A 15,346-nucleotide genomic window follows, 5' to 3' on the forward strand; every position below is an offset into this window, starting at 1 on the left:
TTTGATAAATAAAATCTTATTTCAAGATAATTCAAGATCATATTCAAGATCGACGTTGTAATATTTTTGTTATTTGGCCGCATTGACATAATTTATAATTTATAATTTAAATTGCCGCACGAGGCGGGGACCAAGGAAGGTCCAGTGGATGGCAAATGAATCGAAAAGCCACTCCCGTGGCATGAATGGAACAGCTAATATCAAAGCATCGAATGGAGAATGTGTGCATTACCTAACGTGCAACCGGGCTTGCATGCACTTAGACCGAGGGTTGCTGGAATATTCGTAAATAAATGATTGGGTCGGCTTACAACTGGCTTCGATTCACTGTCGTCGTCTTACCATGACCGTTTCCTAACCTAGACACGCTTGCGCGGTCTTTAAAAATCTTTCCCTAGCTTCTTATTCCATATTATTACAATATCAAAATCTTGCCTTTATATAGGCTGCTAGAGCTTTTTGTTACAACTTCGCTTGAGTCAAGGACCCTCCCCCCATTCACCTTGCTTTAACTACTATATCTTGTTTCCTCGAACTTAAATTGTTCATAACTTGACTTAATAAATGTTGATGGACTTTGCGTGTAAACTTTTGCGTTTGTTTCCCTAAAATCGATCCTTCACAAAGATTTCTCACGAACGTGTCAATGTTTGTCGCATGATCATGCGTACATAAAATTGAAAAATATTGACAATTGACGAAGAAGAAGAAATCACTCGCGTTTCATAAACCAATCCAACGTTTTAATAGAGTCGACGAACTAGGCCATTATCGTACGATGATCGAAAATTTATCCGATATCATTTCTCTCCATCGATATCGTTGGTTAATATGTATGAATTTCGCGCATAATGTACCGTACGTTTCTCTATTTTGCAATTATTCTTTTATCGAGATACGATACGATACGGTTTTTGAAAACGAGCAACTAGCACATCCGTGGAACGAGCAACAACAAAAATAGTTATCGGGCAGATTGCAGTTTTTATTGGCTCCCCAAGCAAATCGCAAACACAAAGAGTAAAAGTGGAGCGTCCAATCGAAACTTTTACCCGTACGTTGGATAATATTGCGGTCTATAATTGACAACTTCTGCGCCAGAATGAACGGACAGCGGTCGCATCCGTTTACGAAGCAATAAATATCGCGGTGGTCAACCGGTAGGATATTATAAATAATATTTAACCGTAACGGGAAACGCAATTCGTGAACATTAATGCGGATTAAATCGTCGTTAACGTCGAAATTCTAGTTCACGATACAACGATTCGCTATTTCTTTCGACCAATCTTTCTATCAGATAATATTATTCTCGGGAATTTAAAACAATTATTTTCTATCGGTAATTTTTTTCTTTTTTTTATTTACAACAATTTCGAGAGGAATCGCGAGATCGTTCGAGCTTCTTCGTCGATTGATACAGTTTTAATCGATTCTTCGCTTTATAATCATCATCATATCACAGAGACTATTAATTGGTTGGGATTAAAACAACTAATTGAAGAAGAAGAAGAAGAAGAAGAAGAAGAAGGGTGAAAGAAAAATCGGTATTATTCGGATGCCTGGATAAAAAGTCGCAATGAAACGAGGCAAGTTAAGAGAAGAGGCGATCGAGCGAGGCAAGGAGAAATTAAAAGACGTGGAAATGGACTGGTGAATCGAACTCCGGAGACTAGTAAATTTTCCCCGACTCGACCTCTCGCCAAGGAGGATAAGAATGGAGAAAAAGAACCGCTACGAAATCGGATCTTGTAACTTTTTTCCCCTCGATCGTTCGTTCGACTCGTGCTCTGCAGAAGAGGTCTGAAAAGAACGGGTACAAAAAAGTCAAGGGATGTTTCGACATTGAATCCGATTACGATTTCCGTTTCGACAGGATGTCTTACCGAGCCATCGTAATACAGAATTACGAGCACGAAATACCGACCGTTTTATTTGGATCCGAGAGGGAGGCAATCGAGACCGATTACCATTACCGGAATAATTTTACACGGGGTTTGCTTTGCTTCGCGAAACCAACATCTCGCCAAATTATATCTTCTCTCTGGTTACCGTCTCTCGATAAAAATCGACCATCGACTAAACCGATATAGAGCCGCAATTACACAACTTTTATTTCCGACCCAGTTTGCCTTGCCATAGAAAATCACTCGGCCCAACTTTTCTCATATAGAATATGCGATAAAGGACAACAGTCTCGGTTCAATTCTCCCAAATCTTATCGGACTAGTTCCCTTTCTTCGAGCAAGCTTCGAGGGTCGATTTATCTCCCCGATGGTCGAAAACTAGGTCGATCGTGGGTCCGGGCATCGATTTTTCGAGGAACGCGAGCAGCGCACCGCCCTTCCGTGAATATTTCCATCGATCAAGCGTGGAACGATTGAACGTTCGGGAAAGTGATCTGGTTTAACGCGGAGGACTCGGTTAACCTCGTGAATCATTGACATTTCCTCAAAACATTGTTTATCACGGTGATAGAATTGCAAAAGCGACGAGGGGGCGGAGCCGCGCGCAACGATAGAAAACACGAGCGATCGATACTGATTAATTCAATCGGATTCGCCATCAGACTTTCAGACTTCCACGATTCCTATTTTCCATCTCGAAATCTAATCAAGAAAAGAACAACCGTTGACGTTGGTTACGACGGACAAACGCGTGAATTATTATATCCTTCGATCGAGTCTTAAATCCTAATTCGATTTATTCTCACACGAGATGAACGAATTCACCACGACCCCAATCATTACCGTTCAAAACGAACAAATACGAATAACGAGGGAACGAAATCCGTCTCGATCCGATTCGATTAACACTCTTTTATCGTCTATCCACCCAAGTATCAATCCAAAGTAATTTCGAATCGAACGTGCTTATTGCCGAAATTTACGAATCGTGGATCGTCGTTATGACGAAGGAACAGAAGTCGCGTGCAACTTTCTCAACCGATCGAACCAATTTTTCTTCCCCTCCCCTCCCCTCTTCTCTCTCTTTTCTTTATTCATCCCTTTTCCTTCTTGTCCCCCACGTGTCATCGTCTTATCGTGTACATACGTGTTCATGATGGATATTGCCCCTCTGTGTGTGTGTGTGTGTCGCATACGTACGTGTATACGTATCTATTATGCGGAAACGGGGTTGAGGGCATGGATAAACGATTCTTTTTTGTCGTAGCTGCCACTTCTCGTGCGCGGAGCGGACCTGACTGCATCGGTGCATCCCGAACCGATCAAGGGGGCTTGATGAAAGGGAGATAGATCAGAACTGCAACGGCTCAATTCGAAGAAGGCGACAATGAGGCCGTGCATCAAAATCTCACGAGGGTGAACAGCCTCCCTCTCTCCCTCTCTCTCTCGCTCTCTCTGCCTCGTACCCTTGAATCCATTTCTCCAATATCCTTTTTTTCTTTTTTTCTTTTTTTCCATCGTTACTCTCATCGTTAAAACCTCGTTAATTTTTAACAAACCGATCCCATCCCCTCGAATCGTTGGTATCATTCAATTATACGTCAAATTTCCGCTCCGAAAGTCGCGCAATATATCTCCTCTGCAACACCGGAGAGAAGTGTTGCGGAGAAAAAGAGGACGATTGCGCGACTTTTGGAACGTCCGGCTCAGTTTGATGCTTTGTTATGAATAAATACATCGATCAAAGGCATATATGACGTGGCAAAGTACGAGGACACAGAATCATGCATCGCGTAGAAACGCCTCGATTGCTAAACTTTCGCCAAAAGATAGTAATCTTCGTTTCTTTCTTCGCGAATCGTTAGACGAAGAATCAATCGATATCACGTACGATGATAACAACGCAAAGTTTAGCAACGCGGCGATCGTGTATACAAAAGTTTTGTCAACCATCGTGAAACGAAATGATATACGTACGCATAGAGAGAATATAAAGATACAGATAGATAGATAGATAGATAGATAGATAGATAGATAAATACATAGATAGATAGAGAGATAGAAAAAAAGAGATAGAGACATGCGACTCACCAATGCCTGGGCGGCGCTCTGGTGCTGCAAGCAAGAAACACCCAGTTACAATCACAGTAACGACAATCGAGTAAGTTGTAGTTTTGTTCGATGATTCGTGATTATCGCAAGCGGCGCACAGTCACACGAGAATGCAGTGCTCGCGAAAGCGTTTCACATCGACTTGTGCACAGAGAGATTACGCGTCGTGTAGAGGGAAGAGTATGCGGCGTCGTAAACCCAGTCGAAGGTCGCGTGGCTCGATTAGCGAACAAAAAGAAGTGGTGGAAAAATTAGAAAGAGACGAGAAGAGGAGAGACGAGAAAAAAGAAGAGGAGGAGGAGGAGGAGGAAAACTAGAAGAAGAAGAAGTGGAAAAAAAACAAGAAAAGAGTGGGAAAAAAAAGCGAAATCCTTGAAACTTACTTACTACAATCGTGCAAATAATTGCGACCTTCGATCGATACGACGGCATCTCGTTTCCCGAATGCAGTTTGTTTCATTTTTTTTTTTTTTTTCTTGTTCGCGACATCTCGCAAGCTTGCAGAGGAAAAGCAGGGGAGAGGCTCTGTGGTCGCGAACACGACAACAAGTGCTTGATTCTGTTAATAATTATGAGGCACGATGATTGGTGTTTCTGAGATGTTTGATGCGGATCGATACGGTAATTTTGACGCTGAATTTCGATTCAGTCGGCAAGGATTAATTAAAGCGAATCACCCGCGTGTCACGATCCTCGTTTTCGTTGGCGTGTTTGCGTGGCAGCATGTTTCGCATCGTTCTAACGACCTATCTCGCACGGCTGAGTTCAACTTTGCCATCGTTGGAAAAATTCCTCGAAATTCCCCATTAATCGAGGCAATGAACTTTCTTCCTTGAATCGCGAAAACGCGACAATTTGAAATTGCTCGACCGTTTGAATTTGTAGTAGGTAGTCTGGGAACGAGCAATTTCATCGATATACAATTCATACGTTTCTACATTTCTTCAGAGACGAAGGGAAAAGTTTTATCTATATCCGTCTTTATTATTTATTTAAATCTCGTTAAATGATCGTTCGATGAGAGAATAGGACGGATGTGAAAAAGGGAGATACAAAAATCGAGGTATTCTCAGTGGGGGAATGCTTTAAAGAATGATACGGGAAAAAGATATATATATATATGTATACGTCACGATGGATTGGATCGATACAGAGTTTTACAAAAAAAAAAAAAAATTCTCCGCGAGTGCACGGAATCTAATAAATTTCGAAACGAGATAACTATCGATAGAAAAATAAATTATTTCAAAACGATGCGATTCTCGAGAAGAAACGAAAGTCTATCGAACGAAATGAAATAAAAAAAAAAAAGAAAAGATGCACGATAAATTTCTTAAATGTGATTACGAAATGTTTCGACTGTAACGAATAGATTACATTCGAGGCGAGAAGATTCCGCTTTGAGCACAAGTTTTCACCTCGCAAAGTTTTCGTGCTTCTTCTTCTTCTCCGTTCCTCGACGAAGAAGAGTACGGAAGAATTCCTTAATTGCGTGTTTCCTCGCGGAAGACGAGACGAGACTCATAAAGAAATCTAGAGCGCATACCATTTGCGGAGTACGTGACGTACCATCAGAGGCGATCATTTTCGCGCAAAGTCAAAGTTTAGTTACGTCCGAGTTATAGCGACAAAAGCCTAACGAAAACTAAGTCTCGATCGTGCGCGTCTAACTTTCTTTCGCGAGTGTATCCCACGTACCGAGAACGAAATCGGTTCTATCTACAACGATGCGCGAAATTTAATTAGGAAAAGTTACAACGCTTTGCTCCAGCATTCCCGTCCACGCGTTCCTATTATTCCAACCGGAGCACGAGCACAGTGTATATAACGTGTACGCGCGCATCGCGAGATCGAACGAAATACCATTCTCGCTGTTGAAAACATCCGTTCAACTCGGATTCCCGAATAACGTTTCAAGTGGCCAAGATTCCACCAAGACCAAATTATCCAACAGATCAAAAGATATTACGTTTCCCGATCGTCCTTTTTTAACAAACCTCCACGACAGACTGACTAATAGCCGGAAAGTTGACCTGGATTTTCTTCCTCGTTCCATAATCGATGCAACGGATCGCTTCCGTTTCTCTTTCTTAAAACCGTATAATAATTTCGACGAAGCGAGCGATAAATCAAAAAGGTGAATCGAGCCGATCTTTTTGCTTACGAATCGCTACGCTCGATCCGATCGCACAATTTTTATTCGCATCGCGCGACCTTTGACGTTTTACCGGAAAATCACCGAATCTAAAGAAATCCAAAGAAATCTAAAACTAGAACCGACGATTTACTTTTCCCGATATAAAGAGAGGGGAAGCACGAATATTTTTCTTTTCCGCTCTTCAAACCTCCTTCTTCTCTTCCCTTCTTTCAACCCCTTTCCGTTTTCTTCGTTTCCTTTTATAGAAACATTGCCAACGAATCGCGAGAATTCGGCTAGCACCGAGTCAATTATCGCGAAGGTGGTATTGATCTATTGTTGTGCGCTTATTCGCGCGGAGATCGTTTCCCCAAATGGAACATGGAACGGGAAACTGAAAAATACATTCTCGTTTTTGGAAAGCGGAGGAAATGTCATTGGTCAAGGTAACGGGACGAATTTCCACCCGCGAATCGATATTTCAACAAAAGAATCTCGGCCGCGCATTAACAGACGAAAATACTTTTTTTCTTTTTTTTCTTCTTCCTCCCCTTTTTTTTTATCCCAGGGAAAAAACATGCGACGATAGGTTGAAACAATTTTTTCCTACTTTTCCTTGTTTCCCGACAGGAACAAGGAAATCGTCCGAATAATAACAATCTAATATCGAATCGCGTTCCGGATACGATAATGATTCAGATCTTCTTTCGTTTGAACAACGTTTTATTTATTTTTTTAAAGAGGCAACGAACGATCGCTAAATCAGATTGTAATCTCTAATTACGCAATTATGTTAATCATTGTAATTATTGCAATTGTATATCGTAGAAAGCGAGACGAAGCATAATTTCTGAGGCATTACTTTGCGAAAGTAAAATCTAATCAAAAGTTACCGCTTAATTCCGAGCGACATTCCCTAATTGGAGAATAAATGAAAGTTTTAGCTGTCGTGGATAAAGAATATCGTGTATATATATATATATCGTAAACGTTAATCCCTCGTGTCGAAGCGGGATTTCTTTATACGGAACTTTTTTTCTTCGGTAGAAAAACCCGATTGCTCGATGGACACGTTCGCGTTAATGGGAAAGAAAAATTAAGCCAAGAGAAGGAAAACGAACGATACCACGATGTGTAGCGTAGACGAAACGAGCGAACGAGAGATGAAAGGTAGCGAGGATATAACACACGCTCGCGTGATTGATTCCCGACTCATTTATCTCGAGAAAATATCTTTCTTTGTCCGAGACAATCACAATTTTCTAAAAGTTTTCGAGATACATCTTCCGTGATGATACTTTGAAACCTTATACAACGAGATTCCATCGTATCATCGGCCCAAACTTTTTTTTACTTCCGAATTCCTCTTCGTAGGAGAGAGAAAAAAAAAAGAAAAAGAAAAACATTGAAAACGTTCAAAAATTCTCTTTTCCCCTTGAAAAATTTCTTCTGTCATTTCTCGAAAAATACGATCGATGCGTCCACGAATCACCGTATGTACAATTTGCTCGCCGCTATTTCGCGAGCGAATCCAACCTGAAATCACGTCCCAGGTTTCCATATTACCGAAATTTTTGTCCCTTTTCAAGAACCTCGACTCCTCGACAACGCAGCTACGCGTCGACGCCTCCGTGTCTCGAGAACCCTCTCCAACTCGTGTTCGTTCGTTCCACGAACCGTTTACACGACGGATCGAAAGAAACACGGCTTCGCGAAAATAAAGAGAAACGGAGGAGTGCTGCCCGATTCGTCGAAATTCGAGCAAATTTTTCTTACGATCTCAAACGATCTTGATAAGTTGGAAAGCATCGCGTTAAAACCTCGAGATATCTATCGACGACGGTTCTTTAAACGGGCAGGATTCGCGTGTTTCCAAGAAATAAACCAACGTCATCCCGGGCAACAAGAGACGAGACCGACGATTAATTATATTATTAGCATCGATCCCCTCCCCTCCCCGCCTATTTACCGGTTACTCTCTCAAAAACACTTTTAGATCTGTCCGGTCAATCGGATTTTGTCAGCCAGATTTGCCGGCAACTCGAGCGTGCGTTTCATCGGCGTACGTACGTATACGTTTTATATAACGCGAAGAGTGGAGGAAGGTAGAGGAGAAGAGCGTGCACACGAGCTTGGCCGTCGGTGGTTGTTATATCGTCGTGGCGAGGTTAAGCGTGGAAGGGCCTCTGTCGAATCGATTCGACGATGGGTGGAGGGCCTCTGCACACTGCAATGCCGTAACTTGCCCGAGAACCAAGATTTTCACCAACTATCGGATAAAGATGGAAATAGCACACGGAGGGAAAAAGATGAGGAGGGAAGGGGCCGGCGAACATCCTCCCTTTTTTTACACAATTATTGGATCCGCGTCCTTTGTCCAAGTATTTCGCGGCGATGGCAATTTCCAACTCTTCGCGACCCACCTTTGCACTCGGCCATTCGTGTATTAATTAAACACGATAATTTGATCTTTCGATTGATTCGAACGAAGGTCCTTCCTTTCTCGTTCCCTCTCGTTCGATCGTAATCACTCGTTTCGCTCGTGTTGTACCGCGATTTCGACAACGACAATTTATACGAAATTTTCCGAAAGGGTACGGACACACGATTAGAAAAATACGCGAGTGAAAATTTCCGCGAGAAAATTAAATTCAACGATGTTGGCGACGCACAAATTCCAATCGGCACAGCTTTATCTCTCCTCCTATCTGTACAATTACCCAGTCATTCACCGTGTCGGCCCTCCGTAATTTTCAGTAATCTCTAATCAGTGTCAATAAGGGAATTATATTTCGAACCCCTCGATATCGCGTTTGAGTGACAATGGCGTTTCGCTATTTCGCGATATTAAACGAGGCAACGAGAGAAGGATAAACACGCGATACGAGCGGCATTCAACGCGACAAAGACGAGACTGGGGGAATAATTGGTCGAGAGACGATCACACTCGAGATACTTGGTGATATAATTTCCCCGTGAAATCGTGACTGGTTTAAAAAAAAAAAAAAAAAAAAAACGAGTAGAGAGTCAAGAGAGTTTACGACTATATCTCACGGCAGGGAATCGCATATACGTTTTTCGCGTACCGTTATGTTGGTTATCGTGGTGGTAGGTTTGCTTTTCTTTTTCTTTTTTATCGACCACGATCTTTATTAACGCAATTAACGTTGTGACAGTCCACGAGCACACGATCCATCTTCCCGCGTGACAAACAAATTTTAACGCACGATCCCTTGAGGTTGCGTACACGATCATTTGCGAAAAAAAAAAAAAAAGAAAAAAGAAGAAAAAAAAGAAAAAAGAAAAACGTAACCACGCGGGACGAAATATTATGCAATGTTTCCCGATATCGACGCGTTTCATGGAATGAACGAAATGACAATAACGGCGACCGATCAACTGTCATTCGCCCTTGGTTTATAATTTTCACAGTTATCTTCCACGTCCATGGACAACCGGGTCGTGAGAAAAAGGACAGGGGGTATCCGAGTACGGTCAGATCAACGCCACTGTCCCAATTCCCGTATCGAAAGAAGTCGATAGACAACGTTGCGCGATCAGCAAAATACAAAGCCCGCGAGTAATCGTGCGAGTATATCGAATATACTCCTCTCTCCAGGACCGATCCGATCGATGCGTTTCGAGGATAGCAACGAAATATCTTTTTCTCCGCCAATGATCTCTTTCGCAAAATCGTAATTGAATCAAAAAAAAAAAAAAAAAGAGAGAAACGATATTCGAAACCATTGTTATTCTCGACAAAATAATTTTTTTGAATCGACGTGGATTCGAAAACGAGACTCGTTTCTTTGAAAACGCTGAATTTTCAAATCGATCGGTTCGCACGATGAATCAAAATTCCATTCTTGGCGAGAAAGATTAATCGGCGAAAGATTCGATTCGATCCATCGATTTATTATTCGCGTCCATGTCGATGTCCATAAATTCCATCCATCGTATAGTATCGGCCAAGTTCGTGTCCCAGCGAACTCTTTCTTCTCTTAGGCGCGCGTTACGCATCTAATCTAATCGAACGTGCAACATATAGAATAGAAATAATTGGTAAAAGTTTAATTCAAAGGAGTCCATCAAGAATTACGAAGAAGAAATAGAAGAGAGGAATATAGACGAGGAAACGCGTAACGTTTATATTTCATAAACGTGGCGTCGTTTCATCGATCATCGTTGGAGAAAAATTTGAACGGAAAACGTGGAAAAAAGTTTTTGAAAGCGAGAAAATTCAACGACGTGAGGATTCGATTCGATTCGATTCGAGGAGAGAAATTAATTCGACGTTAACTTCCACTTCGCATCCAAAGATGCGTTTCTCCAATTTGAAACCGGATACGCGCGATAGGTAAGTGTACTAATTAAGCGCGCACCGTGTCGGATGGAACACGCGCGTAATTGGGCCATCTTTGGCGCATCGGGATTTTTCGCTTCAATTTATTCGTCGAGATCGACCTTGCGCAAAGTGCGGGTATCAAGAGCACGCGATCATCCAAAGTCAAGCATTTTCCATTCGGTCGCGATGAAAATTCTCCTTTCACCTACTTTCCTTCTCGGAATCGGAGATATTCAAGGTTGTCGGCATCGTTTCCTTATTTAAGATACAAGGAGAGTGTCGAGGAGAATGAATCGATGAAACGGAAAGAGGTGAAACCGTTAGTCGATATTCGGTCGTGTAAGAAGTATACGTGTAAGAAGCACGACCCGTTTGCAAATTGGTGCTCTATCGTGCACCAAAGTACACACACACATCGGAGAAGTACACACACACACGTCGATACACCGATACGTCACACACGATATCTGACCGATTTGTTTTAAAGATTGTTTAAGAGCAGTGAGAAGATGCGGGAAGAATGGAAGAATGGAAGAAGAGAAAACGATAAGGAGGAGTAAGGAGGCCGAACGGATAACGTGGCCAATGTCGCGACCTCGATACTCGATCAGCCCTCGATTATCCCTCCTCCTCCTCCTCCACCTCCCTCCCTCCCTCCTCCGAGGGGAAGGAAAGAAAAGGAAAAAGAACGAGTCGATAAGAGAGCAAACGTGGTAATGTTCGTCAACGGGAGAAAAGACAATCGTCGACGAATAGTAGTAGTAGTAATAGCCGTGCGAGTAGGCAAAGTCACGAGAGCAACGTTTCGATTTCTTCTTCTTTCAAGGAAGAAACACGATATAACGATATAACACGCGATCGAACTGAAGAAACCGTGGAGGAAACCATAGATCGTAGAATCGATCGTAAAAAGATTGGACGGAAGAATAATACGTATAAGAAAAAAGGGGGGAAAAAAAATAAAAAGATAGATAGATAAAGATGAAAAAAAGGGATTTCTCGCGTTTTAAAAGTTCCCTGTTGAAAAGAGGGAGATGTGTGTACGAACACGTTTCCGTTTCAGTGTGCGTTAATAATCCGTTTGCCGTATAGAACGGTGTACATACCGAGGGCATCAGCTGATCGGTAGACCTCACCCGGGTCACCTTATTTCTGTGAAGCACTCTCTTGACGAGCTTCTCCATCGGTTGATTCCACTTCATGAAGCTCACGTAAGCCAAGTAGAATCCGAAGAGTACGAGGGCCTCGTACCAGTGAATATAATTATCGCGGAAGAAATAGATCAGGGTGAGCAGACTGGCGCTATAAAAGGTGCAATCGCGAAATAGAGGCCACCATGTGAGGGAGAGCACGGTACGCGAGAATATAGCGCACATGCCGATCACGAAGAGAATATTGAATACGGCGGAACCGACGATAGTGCCGATACCGACATCGTCGAACGACACGAACACGCCGATTATCGATGTGAACAGTTCGGGGGCCGAACCACCGGCCGCCATGAAGGTAGCACCCGCAACGTCGTCGGCGATCTCGAGTTTCTCGATGATCACGTCGAGAGACGGCACGAAGAACTCGTCGCAAACGATCGCCAAAGCGACAAACATGTACACAACACCGATTACGTGGAGAATCACGGCACCGCGTCGCCGTTGATGGACGGTGAAGAGATCTTGGGGAAAGAGAGGCGCCTTTTCCTCGGTCATGTTGCCGCCGACCTTCTTGTGATGGTGGTGATGAACGCTGCTGTTGTATCCGTCCTCCGCGCGTAGGTCGGCTTCGTTGTTGTTCTCGTTTCCGTTCGGTGGAGGCCAAGTACCGTTCACCGAGTGGGCCAACAGGGGCGTAGTTGTCTTGTTGCTACTCGTTTGCACGATGATCGGCGCTGGCCTGTGCCCCTCGATCGGCGCGGGGCCGATCGCTAGGGTGAGTAGGGCCGAGGCCAGTACCGCGACCGCGAACCGCCGCCTCCTCCTCCAACAACATGTACGTCGTTCGCCGCCTGTCACGATCATCGTCGCCGCTCGTGTTGCTGGTGCTGGTATCTTGCACCCTCGAGGACGTTCGCCGTCGTTAGCGAGTCCACCGTCCTCCTCCTCCTTCTCCTCCTTCGTCTTCTTCTTCTCCGTCCTCCTCCTCCTCCTCCTCCCCCCCGCCCTCGACCACCTCTCTGGCCTCCTCCGCCGCCGCCGCCTTCTCCACCGCCACCACCACCCCCTCCGCCGGCACCACCTCCACCACCTCCTTCTGCGTGTCGTATCGTGTCGCGGCGCGGAGGGTGTACGCCAGCAGAGGTACCCTACTAAGGCTGGGTCATGTTGAAACACCGAGGAGCTGCTCTCGCATGCTCCTCCACCTTCGATGGTTCCCTCCCCGATCGACCGCTGGATCTACCTTTCGCTTCGCTTTCTTTCTCTTCCGCGATTATTCCACTCCTTCTCTTTCTCTTTTTTTTCTTTTTCCCTTTCTCTTTAACTACGTTGCTTTAACCGACCACCAACTGCTCCGTCCTCTCTCTTCTCTCTTCTCTCTTCTTCTCCGCTTCCCTCCCTCTGCTTTTTCTCTTCTCTCTTCCCCTTTGTCCTCGCGCAGTCTCTGCTTCCGTTCTACGTGCTTGCTCGCTACTCTTTTTTACCAGACATACCAGAGACACGACGTCGTACGACGTACCAACACACTGCCAACTTCACGTCGTGGATAATATACAACAACTCGACGGAGGAATCGTTCACGGCGCGTACAATTACGATCTCTAGTAACTTTAATCGATACCAACGTAGAGAGATACCGTCGTTTTACTCTCCAACGATCACTCTCGATCTAATCGTCGACGCGAGCGATGTCGCCGGATATCCTGTTTCTCCTCCTCTTCCTGCTTCCCGGCGGCGTCGTCGTCGCCGTCGTCGTCGCCGTCACTGTCGTCGTCGTCGTCGTCGTCGTCGTCGTCGTCGTCGTCGCCGTCGCCGTCGTGGTCGCTAGGATGCGGTGGATGGTGCATATAACCCTGGATGGATATACAGGAGCAGCAGAACGGCGCCCCCGCCGCGATGCCCGCCCGCTGCACACTGGAACAACCCTGTTCCGTTCCGTTCCTCTCTCTCTCCGCTTTCCACTCCCTTCTCTCTTCGCCACCATCGCCACCACCACCACCTATCGCCGCCACTCTTCACCCCTCCGCTATCTCGCTCTCATTTTCGCTCCACGCCATCCCTTCGACCGACTCTCTTTCCCTCTCGTTTCTCCCTTTCCATTCTCGTCTGCTCTGTATCTGCTCGCATCAGCTTCTTCCATCTCCTTCGCCGACATTGGGCGTCTTTCGTCCTCCTCTTCCCTACCCCTCCGTCTCTCTTTTCCCTTATCTTTCGCTCCCTCCCTCCTTCTCCCTCGCTTCTCGCCCTTCGTATCTCTTTTTCCATTCAACGGAACCACATTGGATCGTCTCTTCCCCCTTCTACATACCCCACCCTTTCCGAGTCTCTTTTCCACCGATGCCGCGTAGCGCATCCCTCTTCTTTCTTCGACGACGCTACTCCTACTCCTTCTTCCCTCTTCCTCCACTCCTTCCGTCTCTTTCTCTTCCACCCCGATACCCCTCGCCCCCTCCCTCTTCCCACTGCTACCAGAAGAGTCACCCTCCGACATTTGCCGTTTCACTCACCGCCACCCGTGCACCCTACTTTCCTCTTCGTTTCTCTCGAAATTTCTCCCCATCCACGACACCTGCTCGTGGTGGTGGTGGTGGCTCGTAGAGGTGGGAGCCTGCGCACGTGTAAGCTCTAGTAACGTACGTGTACGTTGGTCGGTCGAGTGTGTAAGTGTGCGCGAGCGCAACCCTCGCTGAACCTCCCGCTCGATATCGAAGAGTCGACTCTACGACTCTACGCTACGAATCCACGTATACCGGGTGTCGCCACGATCATCCTCCTCAACCTGTCAACGTGTTTTTCTTTCGCGTCCCTCGCTTCACGATCCATGGGATCGTGCCAATCGCCGAGATCTTATTCTTTCTTTATTAAGATCAACAGATTCTTACGAATTACAGTTTGACGGATATCTTTCTATTATATCGGTTCTTTCGTATCTCTCGATTCCGAGCCAGAGATTCAGAACCACCTCTTGCAATTTTCGACGAATACGCGTCTACCATTTTGGAGAACATTTTTACGTAATTCGACGATCGCGAAAGAATCGCTTGTACGCAACTTGTATATTTTTTTTAAACGGGACAGCGTTCGATCCTCATCCTCGAGCGAAACGAGACGAGCAAAACGATGGTCTCGTTTAATGTCGTCTAATGTCGAAAGTTTGGACAATGCCTCGAGTATCGTGTCTCTCGAGCGATTCAACTTTTTAAGCTATACTTAAGGACGAAAGAAATTCGAGACTTGTTCTCTCTTTGAAAACTCTGGAACACGGTTCATCGATGTTTAATAGAAAAGATGGTATCTCGATATTTGCGTGCGACACGGTTACTCTAAATTTCAGGCGGTGTTTGCTCGAGCGATAAGTAATGTCTATCGTTAAACAATTGCCAGTTCTCGTAAACTTAATATATCCAATTCAACGTTTCTCACGACAAGAATAACGAGTTTAGCGTAAAAGTTTGTTATCGGAGAAACGGTTAGAAACGGAATAATATTTCCTCGTCAGCCTTGTCACAACGAAATCATGCCGTTCCTCTCTTCTTCTTAACCTTCTACATTTAAGATTCTCCGGTTTCGTTGAGAAAGATGAACGCATCGGAACGAAACGATCTTCAAGAACGCATCGCTCAAGATCGAACAACGATATACAACATTCTTAAGCGATGATCACGGCTTATCGTTAATTTTATTGTTACGTTCG

At 44.7% G+C, this 15,346-nt stretch overlaps 1 protein-coding gene across 6 annotated transcripts in view; it reads right to left on the reverse strand.

Moving 5' to 3' along the window:
- The window catches only part of LOC412777 (sodium/potassium/calcium exchanger Nckx30C), a 54,425-nt gene extending 41,768 nt beyond the window's left edge, over positions 1–12,657 (reverse strand). For 3 of the 6 annotated variants that reach the window (XM_006571281.3, XM_396230.6, XM_016916056.2), the window contains exons 1-2: positions 11,608–12,657; positions 3,999–4,022 (exon numbers count right to left, since the gene is read on the reverse strand). In XM_006571281.3, the coding sequence (XP_006571344.1) occupies positions 3,999–4,022; positions 11,608–12,516 (933 nt within the window). In that variant the 5' untranslated portion in view covers positions 12,517–12,657. The remainder of the gene's footprint in view (positions 1–3,998; positions 4,023–11,607) is intronic. The other 3 variants (XM_006571284.3, XM_006571283.3, XM_006571282.3) reach the window with 1 other exon arrangement.
- Positions 12,658–15,346: the final 2,689 nt, after the last annotated feature.

This window comes from Apis mellifera, linkage group LG1 (assembly GCF_003254395.2).
Source record: "Apis mellifera strain DH4 linkage group LG1, Amel_HAv3.1, whole genome shotgun sequence".
NCBI lineage: Eukaryota > Metazoa > Arthropoda > Insecta > Hymenoptera > Apidae > Apis > Apis mellifera.